Raw genomic sequence first — 11,316 nt, 5'->3', positions numbered from 1 at the left:
TGCACCCCTCTCCCCCTTCCACCCATGAGCCTGAATGGGCACCTAGCTACAACAGAGGCTGGCAAGTGTCCTCACTCTGTAGTCTCTGCGCTTTGCTAAAAACCAGCAGTTCCATGACCCTGGAAGGAGGCAGAATGGATGCAAGGGGACAACGAATAGTCTCAATTACAGGGGCTGTATAAGGGGGCCTGTGAGGGCCACAAAAACAGAAATACACAAGGAGACGCAGGCTCAGTGTACTCTCATTTATTTTGTTGAGACTGAATACACAATTTTAATATGTCCAAACTTCTTAGTGGACATAACATATCTGGAAAAAAAAAAAAGAGTTATACCGTACATAGATTACTTAAATGTTACAGAGGCTTCTTTCTGTTTTTCTCACATTGTAAGGTCAAAAGAATGGCACATTCCAACAAAACAAGGTTTTAGAAGGTGACATATTTTTGCCAAGACTGTACCACATATCAGTGGAAAATTAATGGCTTTATTAGTAGACAGCATTGAGAAGACTGGCTCATTCTGGGGAGAAAATAAAACTTGGATCTCATATGCAAAGCTAAATTCAAATAGTTTACAAATAATATTCAATATTTATCAGCCAGTACAGCCCAGAATCAACCAAGGACAAATGTTTCATCACACAGAACAGATGCCAGCCAATGTGCATAGCGGGCTGTACTGGCTGGACTTCAGCCCTATTTAGTGTCCTAAATGTGAAAGGACAAACTGACAAGCTAACAGCAGAAAACGTAAACCATCTAAACTACTTTTAAATAAAAAACCAAATGCAATAAGTGATATGGTAAAACAGCTCATGCATCTACATTAAAATCGAAAAATTCATGTTCGGTGAGAATACACACCCCTAAATCATCAAACACGAGTGCCATCCTGAGAGCTGTTTGCAACCATCAGGGCAGTACACAAAAAGGAATCCTAAAAGGCTGCTAGTGTATGAAGAAATCCCCCCAATTACTGCTGATCAGATGAATGTACATTGAAACAGGCCACCACTTTTTACCCAAACAGACTGGCAAAAATTGGAAAGCAGGGCAGCAACAAGTCCTGGTGAGGATGAAGAGAAATGGGGACCCCCAACAGGGAGGCTCCATGACCATTCAGAAGAAAAATTTGATTCAACCATAGGAAATTAACCTGTCTGACCCGTCATCCCGTCCTGTGCCAGTACCTACGCCGGAAAACCTTCCACGCAAGCTCAGAAGGGGACACACAAAAGATGGCCTCATTTATGTGCTCAGGAGTGGTGGCACCAGGGTGTCGGCCACTAAGCAAATGTGTCAGGTGCAGCTGAAGCCTGCGGGGGAATACCACAGAGTGGTCTAAGCATCTCAGCATGTGGAGAATAAGCAACACATGTTGAGTGAGAAAAGAAAAGAGCCCAAGATCTATAGCACAGTGACACCACATGTGGTAAAAGTATATTCACATACACAACAGTGCATCTGACAAGGATCCGTTTATATTAAAAGATGTATAACTCACACATTCCAATGGGTGCTTGGGATAGCACAAAGAAACAGGAAAGAAAAAGCCATAAATAACTAGAGAAGCTTTTTGTGAACTATCATCCTGAGATCCAAACAAAGAAGCTCGGATGTGTTCAATTATGCCTTAAATTGTGTGTGCACATTGGGAAGGTTGGCTCTAAAGGGTCCTGGGGTGAGGAAGACATGCAAGGCTGAGAATCCACTCTTTCAAAAGCATAACCCGCTGTCTGCCTGTGCTTAAGTGAGCATGTGCATGAGCTGGCTCGTTCAGGTTCCGCAGGCTGGGGAACCACAGCCATGTATGTGCCTCAAGCAAACTTCATCTGCTGCCCACCCCACCTCCCCCAGGGCCACTACTGGTCTCAGACTCAGCAGAAATCCTAGGCCTGGAATCCACACCCACTCTTCATTTATTTCAACTCACTCTCTAAGTATACGCAGTCTCACACAACAGACATTACCAGGAAGAAAAGGGTAGGGGTGAGGGATACCTTCTCTTTGGCTCAGCGAGGCTGAAAAGGCAGCCAGCTTACCACGTGGATAGAGCCACAGACCACCCAGGGCGGTGAAAACTCATTCAACTAACCAAGTAACTAATGGCTTGATAACAGGATCAATGGTGGTGGTGGGGGGTGTGTGTGTGTCAAAGGTCACTACTCAATTTTGCTTCAGTTTGAGGATAAGCCCATGTAGGGCCAAAAGGGGCAGCTGTTCTCCCCAAGTCCAGACTGGGCCTCCAAGCAGGGAGTGGGATTTCAGCCCCAGACCTCAATGAGGTCCCCGGATTCCATGCCCAGATCAGTAGGCAGTTCCTTGCCTGAAAGCTTTGTCCCATCAAAGAAGAAAGAGAGCTGGTGGCCTGAGAGTCCCATGGCCTCCTCATAGCGGGACATGAGGGTCTTGAGAGGAGAATCCTGGGCAGAGAGGGGAAAAAAAATGGATGTAAGAATTTGAAAGAGGCAGGGTGCCTCGCTGGCTCCATCAGAAGAGCATGTGACTCTTGATCTCGGGGTTTTGAGTTTGAGTCCCACATTGGGAGCTTCCTCACTACAAATGTAGAAATCACTTAAAAATAAAATCCTACGGCAGCCCAGGTGGCTCAGCAGTTTAGCGCTGCCCTGGGCCCAGGGCATGATCCTGGAGACCTGGGATCGAGTCCCACGTCGGGCTCCCTTTATGGAGTCTGCTTCTCCCTCTGCTTGTGTCTCTGCCTCTCTCTCTCTCTCTCATGTCTCTCATGAATAAATAAAATCTTTAAAAACAAAAATAAATAAATAATAAAATCCTAAGGGGCACCTGGGCACCTCAGTCTGTTAAGCATTCAGCTCTTGGGTTTTGGCTCAGGTCATGATCTTAGGGTCACAGGACCAGGCCCTGTGTTGGGATCCATGCTTGGCATGGAGTCTGCTCATCCCTCTCCTTCTGGCCCTCCTGCCCCTCTCTTTCTCAAATAAATAAATAAAATCTTTTTGAAAAATTGAAAAAAAAAAACAAATAAAACCTTATTTTAAAAAAAGAATTTGAAAGGGCTGAGAACTTGTAGGGAAGGATAGAGGACTCAGGCCAGAGAGGACAAGGGGACTAGTCACAGCCCACAAGGCAAGTGGACAGAGAAGTCAGCACAGCCAGGCTCCTCCCTGGGGGACTGAGCCACAGAGCCCAGGGCTCAAGACATAGGCTTAGGGTCAGGCAGGTTCTGCAAGCCCCATGTCCTGATGGAGGCACCCAACACCATGATGCAGACAGCCCAGATCAGCCGTGCCTCCCACTCACCAGAGACAGCTGAAGGCCAGGCTCTCCCACTCAACTGAGGCACAACCTCAGGCAAGTATTATGGGTCCTGGGACACCTGAGTGGCTCAGTGGTTGAGCATCCATCTTTGGCTCAGCGTGTGATCCCGGGGTTCCAGGATCGAGTCCTGCACTGGGCTCCCTCTAAGGAGCCTGCTTCTCCCTCTGCCTATGTCTCAGCCTCTCTCTCTCTCTCATAAATAAATAAGAAAAATATTTTAAAAAAAATCTGTATTATGGGTCCTTTGTGGTCCTGAGTCCTGGTAAGTGCAAGCATGACCTTATTGTGAAATAGGGCCTTTGCAGATGTGATCGGGTTAAAAGGAGGGCACGCACTCGATGAGGGTAGGCCCCAGTGACTGGCGTCCTTGCGAGAAGACACACAGGGATGACACCACCTGAGCACAGAGGCCAAGACTGGGTGATGCAGCTGCAGGCCATGGACTTGTAGCCACCCCCAAGGAGCCAGGCAGGAGTCAGGAAGGATTCTACCCAGTGTCAGGGGGAACATGGCCCTGCTGGCCTCCAGGAGGGAATGCATTTGTTTCAAGCCACCCAGTTTGTGGTATTTTGTTACAGTAGCCCTAGGAAAGGAATACTGCAAACTGTCCCACTTCTCAAGACTGCGTCCCTATTTGTTAAATGAGGGTCATGACAGTGGTTTCCATATAAATTGGCTGTGAAACTCGCCAAGCCTCTGACTATGAATTCTCTTCAGCAGGGGTACTAATTGCTTAGAAGTGTGGGGCTGTAACTCTGATGGGTTTCATCAGTCACCACCCAAGGGTCCTTTCCATTTTAACGAGAAAGAGGAGTCAGGAGGCTGGAGCAGAGGTTCCCAGCACAAGGGGGATGGAAGTTGAGCAGTGCGCTTCTTCTACTCTAGGATGGGCAGGAACTCCAAACCACTCGGGCCTAAAGGGAATCCTTCCCCCACCCCCCAGTTAACTGATGGGAGCGAGGGGCCTGCCATGCCTCCCACTCACCGGAGACAGCGAGACTTCCAGCATCTGGTGTTTCTCCTTCCCCTGCACCCGCAGCTGGAGCAGTTGGGACATCTCCGCAGCCTCAGGTGAATTTGCTAGCACCACACAGTCTGTGGGAGGATCCGGAACCCAGGCCTAAGCGGGGCGTGGAAGCAGGGCCAACCTCCCGGCCTTTCCCTTTACCCCTTCCCTGTGGCAACAGCCTCCTCGAGGCCCCACCTCCCTGCCTTCCTCTCACCGATGATGTCAGCCACTCCAAGCTTTAGAGTCCGGGGAGTGGCAGTAGGGGATAGCTCTGTCTCTCCGAAGAGCAAGAGGATCCTGCTTGGGGACACCCCGAGATGGGTGGCCATGTGGTTCACCACACTCTGTAGGGGCTCCGACTAGGGAGGGGACAAGAAGCAAAGAAGGCCACCTCTGGACGCGCCCCACCCCACCCACCACCTCTGACTCATTTCTGGCTGAGCTCCTCAGCTGTGAGTTCCATAGACTGCCCTGGCGAAGTATAGAATAAAGTCATGTCAATATGGGGTTCAGGGAAGTACTGAAGCAGTCGTGGATCAGGAGGAAAAAGGGTAGTGGTGGGGACTGCAGCAAAGTGGACCTCATGTGCCCCATGCATCAGGCCAGCTGTCCCTGGCTCTTGCCAGTGGGCACCATTTGGGAACACGGGCCAGTGCAACCATGTCTTCCTGTGTAAGAGAGGCCAGGCAGCTGGTCCTTTGTATGAAATCACTCACTGCAAGGGTTGGCAATGAGCTCCTATGTGTTAAAAGCGTTCTACAAGGGGGTGCCTGGGTGGATAGTCTGCCTTCAATTCAGGTCATGATCCTGGGGTCCTAGGATCAAGCCCTGCCTCGGGCTGGGGGTGGGGGGGTGTGGTCCAGGCTCAGCGGGGAGTCTGTTTCTCCCTCTGCCTCCCCTTCCTGCTCATGCTTGCATGCGCGGGCTTTCTCTCTCTAATAAGTGAGTAAAATCTTTACAAATAAATAAACAGTAAATAAAATAAATAAATAAATAAATAAATAAATAAATAAATAAATAAAGCATTCTACAAGGGCACCTGGGTGGCTTAGTCAGTTAGGAATCTGCTTTCAGCCAGTCATGATCCTGGGGGCCTGGGATCAGGCCCTGCATGGGGGCCTGTGCTTCTCTCTATGCCCCTCCCCAGGCACATATATGTGCTCTCTCTCTCTCACAAATACATAAATAAAATCTTTTTTAAAAATCAAGAAATAAAAGCATTCTACATCTACAGGGCAAAAGAAGGAAAAAAAACACTTGATTGAGCTATGGGCTGTGTGTTTTCAATGTCTGGCTCAGCTGCTTTCCTGACACACAGTTACTGCTCAACAAATGGGCATTTCTGTTATCACTCTTGTTTTAGATTTGGGCTCATCTCTACAAGAACAGCCATTGCCACTCAGGAGGAGCTCAGAATGACTGAATGGAATGTGTGTGTCCGATGTAGTAAAAGCAAGCCCTGCTGGGAAGCACAGGGTCCAAGGGAAGGAAAGGGGGAGGGGTACCCAGCCAGGCTTCTCAGGGCACGTCAGTGGAGGCCTGAAGGTTGGGTGGAAAGTCTGCCGGTGAAGGTAGTGTAAGGAAAAGACCACGGGGACAAAGGGAAGAGCAAACCCAAGGCATGGGGGCCCAAGGGAGCATTGGGAAGAGAGGCAAAGCGGGGCACTGCCCCTTCTGCCCAGACACCTCACTCGCTCCATGGGGCCCAACTTCCACGGGCCCTTCAGGCACCTACCATTCTGACAGGGAATCTGACCACATCAGCCCGGCACCGGATTTTTAGCGGGAAGAGTCGGGGACTCTCTGGAAGGATGGGACCCTCCACCAGGACCACCTCATCCTCTTGGTTCTGGTGATCCTGGCCCTGGTGCTGCTTGGGGCTCAAGCAGGAACGGAGATCCTGGAGGCGCTTGTTCACCTCCCTGGGGTGCAGAGAGGACTTTGCATCAAGGCAGGCTGGGGTACCCACCCTACTGCCCCTCCGTACCCCAGCGAGCCCCTGGCCCTCAGCACCTCAGCTTCTGGAGTGCCCTGGAATGCTTTCTGCTTTTGGTCCTTGGTGGAGGTGAAGGCAAAGGAGAGGTGTCCTGAACCCTGCAAAGAGAAGAGAGGGTTGGATTGGAGGAAGGGGGGCGGGATGAGGAGGGGACCCCAGCCCCACAGCTGTCCTCATAAGCTATGGACCCCTGGGGGCCCAGAGGGGGGTGCCGGATAATCAAGAGGGAGCACATTCCAGTAAGATCATCTTGTGGACAGGGGGAGGTAAGGTCAGAGAAAACCTGTCACCGCTGTTACATTGACATGACCCAAATATGAACGAGGAAAATGCCTAACTTTCAAGGTAAGTCACTTTCCAGGTGAATATCTGGTAACATCCAATGGACACCAAGTGCTTACCATAGGCCAAGTGTTAACCCTTAATTTTTTTTTTTTTTTGAAGATTTTATTTACTATTCATGAGAGGCACACAGAGACAGAGACAGAGACAGAGACACAGGGAGAAGCAGGCTCCCTATGGGGAGCATGATGCGGGACTTGATCCCAGGACCCTGGGATCACAACCTGAGCCGAAGGCAGATGCTCAACCACTGAGCCACCCAGGGGAGCCCTAACTCTTAATCTAGGTGCCGTCATTATCCCCATTTTCCAGAAAAGGGAGGCAAACCCCCGGGGATAAAGGGACAGCTAGCTGGATACACACAGAGATAAAACATCCCACTCCCGGGGGTGGTCCTGAAGCATTTCATTCCTCACCTGAGCCTGGAGATTCCCTCCAGGTCCTCCATCTCTTCTCCTTACCGTTTCAGGAGCCACCCTAGGATCATGCCCACCTTAGCCCACCCCTCCGGCTCCCTTTTTGCTCCTGGGGCCCCAGTGACTTGGCTTCACTCACAGAAACACCTCCTTCGACTTCTTTTCTGAATTCTTACTCCTCAGCTTCTTCTTCCAGGGAGAATCTGGAAACGAGGCATCCTCAGGGTGGGGACTGCTAGAATCTGCCATATCCGCCTCTGGGGACAGAGAAGGAAGAGTGGAAGGAGTCAGCTAGGGGAGGGCAGCAAAAGGCCAAGCAGAAGCATGTAAGGGTTTCACCAGGTCCCAAGAAAGGAGGAGACTGAGGAACCCCAAGACGCACACACAACCATGCAATAACACTGGGAAAGTGCTCACAGGGCAGGAGTCATAGGGAAATACCTAGTGCAGAGAAAAGAATGAGTTGGGGTCTGACACAATTGGAGTGTCTGAGCCTCATGCTAAGGCACAAGTTGGCGTGGCCAGTGTGGACAATCAGAAAGTGGCCCAGTCCAACTGAGTTATGATTAAGTTAATCTCTTCCCACTTTTTTTTTTAAAGATTTATTTATTTATTTATTCATGAGAAACACACAGAGAGAGAGACAGAGAGAGAGAGAGAGGCAGAGACACAGGCAGAGGGAGAAGCAGGCTCCATGCAAGGAGCCTGATGTGGGACTCGATCCCGGGTCTCCAGGATCACACCTTGGGCTGCAGGCGGCGCTAAACCGCTGCGCCACCAGGGCTGCCCTCTTCCCACCTTTTTGATCACATGCACCCCACGAATAAAAAACACACATAACCTAGGAAATATGCATTTACTTAATACAATACTGCTTATTACACATGTACATACTATTATGTATGTGATAAAACATACTTCAAACCAGATGTTGGCAAAGGATTTTTTTTAAAAAGTTCCTGTTATTTTCTTCCTGTACTCAATTGGATGGACAAAGAGACACTATGGGAGTCAGGGGTAGGAGGTGGCATGGAAGTAAAGAGATGATGACAGGCCCTCTGAGCCCATGTTTCTCAAATTTCATCCATGTGAGCATCATTATCACTTTTTGCCACATCTCTATATTTCACATCTTTCTTTAAAATCCCTCATTGTAACTAAAATTTCTTCTAACACAAAACTAGAGATTTATTCTAGAATATAGAAGCCCCTTTCTATTGTTTGCCACCAATAAAGGATTATCGTTAACCATAAAAGTAAATACTGCAAAAACAAAGCAATGATAAATTCTAGATCAGCGGTTCTCAACCAGAGGCAATTTTGCCTCCCATGGGACGTGCAGCAATGACAAGTTTTGTTGGGGGATCCCTGGGTGGCGCAGCGGTTTGGCGCCTGCCTTTGACCCAGGGCGCGATCCTGGAGACCCGGGATCGAATCCCACGTCGGGCTCCCAGTGCATGGAGCCTGTTTCTCCCTCTGCCTGTGTCTCTGCCTCTCTCTCTCTCTCTGTGACTATCATAAATAAATAAATTTAAAAAATTTATAAATAAAAAAGACAAGTTTTGTTGTCACAATGAGGGGGAGAGAAGGTTGGAGTGTATGATACCGGCGCACAGAGGTCAGAATGCTGCTAAACATCCCACAATGCACAGGACAGCTCCACACAAAGAACTACTCAGTCCAAATGTCAGTGGTGCCCAAGCTGAGAAACCCTGTCTTCAATGTGGCAGCTGCTAGAGACCCGAGATTCTGACCTTCTGACAAGCTCCTGGGAGATGCCCAGCACTACTGGGCCTACATTTGGAGCAGCAAGTGCAGAGGTACCTTTGCACTTCTATGGTCCAGGTACTGTCCTAAACCCTGTATGTAGCCCAAGAGAGAGCTCTCTATATATTCTTTTTAATTAATTCTCACCAAAATCCTTCGACATAGGTCCACTGTTATCCCTATTTTCCCGATGGCAAAATTGAAGCATTAAGAGATGAACCTGCACAAGGTCACACAACTACTAACAGGTAGAGCTGAGATTCAAACCCAGTCCAGCTGGTTCCTAAATCAGCTCTTGTTCACCCTACCATACCTGCTTATGGTATAGAAATTTCTGTCCAAGGTCTGCATTTGCCCACTGGATCTCTGCCTTTTTTTTTTTTTTTTTTTTTTTTAAGATTTTGTTTATTTATTCATGAGAGACAGAGAGGGAGAGAGAGAGAGTCAGAGACACAGGCAGAGGGAGAAGCAGGCTCCAAGCAGGAAGGCTGACGGGGGACTTGATCCCGGGACTCCAGGATCACGCCCTGGGCTGAAGGCGGCGCTAAACCACTGGGCCACCCGGGCTGCCCCTGGATCGTTGCCTTATTAAACTTGAATCCCACTCACTGCCTTTGGGTGGTTTGCAAAAAATCACATCACTGGGGTAGGGAACAAGGCTGGCAGCCCTGATAAGATTCAAAGAACACTTGCTGCTGCCTCCAGAATGTTCCCAAGGAAGTCCTTGCAGATGTATCAAGATGTTGCAGATTCTCAACAGCTCCTCCTCCTAGGCCCCCAGGACTACAGAACCCGAATCTCTGGGGATGATTAGAAATCTGTAGATTAGCACACTCTTGTGCCAATCAGGTAGGAGGAAGGGTGGTTTGGCAGCACTTCCAATGCCTCCTGGTTAACACTCCATCTCAATTCAGGACTGGAGCTTTTTTCTGCCTAGGATGCAGGAGTCACCTCTCCTATGCCCTTCCCATGAGCCTCAGGGAAAAATGGACTACAGGGATGTAAACTCCAAGAAGCTTCCTCAGAGAGGCCAGCACTGGGCACCTCTCCCTGGAAGCCCGCCCCTACCTTCCTCAGCCTCTGGGGGACAGAGTTTCAGGAGAGACAGGTGATCTGGGATGAGATGAAGGCTGCTTTTCACCTGTAAAGACAGAAGTGAATCAGTCCCAAGTCCTCCCTCCACTGAAAGGGAAAGCAGGATGACTCTTGTCTTCCTCCAGCTCCCAAGTCCAAGTTCTCTCTGGGGAGTTAGGAGCCCAGGTTCCCCGAGATCCCCAACCCTCACTACTACACCCTCTTTAAGGCATTCTGAGGATGCAAGTTTAATTCTTCTTTTATTCTCTTACTAAGTAGCTTGCTATCTTGGAATCCTGGGAAATCCCAGCTCCCCAGCGCACTCGAAGTTCCCAAGTCATCTCTGAACTTCCATGACCCAGCTTCCTGGCCCCAACCTCAAAACCCAACAGTCCCAGGTCCCGCTAGCCCCCTCTCTGAAGCATCAGGCATCCCGGTCCCTTCGCCCCTCTCTCCTCCAGACACTCCAGCTCCCCGGCATCCCGACTCGGAACACACTCCAAACCTCTCCAGCCTCCAGAAGCCCTGCATCTCTCTCCCAACTCCTGGCGCCATTTGGTCCCCCACGACCAACCCCAGAAGCCTAACCTCGGCGGTCCCCCAACCAGCCCTCCCGGGCGCCGGGCAGCACCTTCCCGGAGTACACGGGCACAGCCGGTGCCTCCCCCGGATCCAGCAGCAGCCGCCGCCGCCGCCTGACCGTGGCCCGCGGGGCTCCGGCCGGCCGCGCGTCCGCCCCTTCGCTGTCACTGTCGCTGTCGCCCCGGGGGGCGGCCGGCACCGGGGGCTCCGGGAGAGGGACCTCGACCGAGTCCGCGGCGCCGCGCGCCGTTGCGACCTCCAGGATATCCTCATCGCTGTCGCTGACCAGATCCACAAACAGCGAGTCCGGGGAACGCCGGGCTGGAGACCGAGGGACGCGAGGACGCCGGCCCCGGCCGCCCCGAGCTCCGCGAGCCCCTCGGCTGACACCGCCTCCCCGAGGCCGGCGGCCGCGCTTCCTCACCGGTTCCGCCATAGCAAACGCCCGCCGACCACGCTCCCCCGCCTCTAGACGCCTCGCCCGACCGCCTCCGAGCGACTGCCGCCTGTCATTGGGTGACCCGTCCGCCAGTCAACACCTCGCCCCGCCCACACCGTCTGGAGCCTCCTCCCCGCCTGTTCATTGGTCCCTGCACCCGCCCATCAAGCATCCGCCACTGAAACCGAGGCGCCAAAGATTCCAACCAGTTTCGGCGCAATAGGCCTAGCTTTCGATTCGTTCCAGCTCACCCATTGGCCGGCTGCCTCCTTCCGGACCAGCCCACCCGAGGCTTCGGCGCTCGCGGTGGGTGGGGGAGCGGGGCATCCTGGGAATTGTAGTCCATAAACCCTCCGAGTACCCGGACGGCTTCGGAATTGCTTTCATTT

The 11,316-nt window shown here is 51.1% G+C and overlaps 1 protein-coding gene across 2 annotated transcripts; it reads right to left on the bottom strand.

Moving 5' to 3' along the window:
- Window positions 1-230: 230 nt before the first annotated feature.
- Window positions 231-11,016, bottom strand: NFATC2IP (nuclear factor of activated T cells 2 interacting protein). 2 transcript variants are annotated; one of them, XM_072753594.1, is made up of 8 exons: window positions 10,913-11,016; window positions 9,901-9,973; window positions 7,205-7,322; window positions 6,325-6,405; window positions 6,047-6,233; window positions 4,526-4,670; window positions 4,288-4,397; window positions 231-2,425 (listed from the first exon to the last, which is right to left on the bottom strand). In XM_072753594.1, exons 1-8 carry the CDS (start codon window positions 10,922-10,924, stop codon window positions 2,267-2,269), a joined length of 885 nt encoding a protein of 294 aa, XP_072609695.1. In that variant the 5' UTR covers window positions 10,925-11,016; the 3' UTR covers window positions 231-2,266. The 2 variants fall into 2 exon arrangements, with proteins under 2 accessions (XP_072609695.1, XP_025866856.1); XM_026011071.2 differs by having other exon boundaries at window positions 10,538-10,951.
- Between the last annotated feature and the right edge of the window lie 300 nt (window positions 11,017-11,316).

This window comes from Vulpes vulpes, chromosome 3, assembly GCF_048418805.1.
Source record: "Vulpes vulpes isolate BD-2025 chromosome 3, VulVul3, whole genome shotgun sequence".
Taxonomy (NCBI): domain Eukaryota; kingdom Metazoa; phylum Chordata; class Mammalia; order Carnivora; family Canidae; genus Vulpes; species Vulpes vulpes.
Note: the sequence above shows the minus strand (reverse complement) of the source record. Positions and strands in the feature narration are given on the sequence as shown.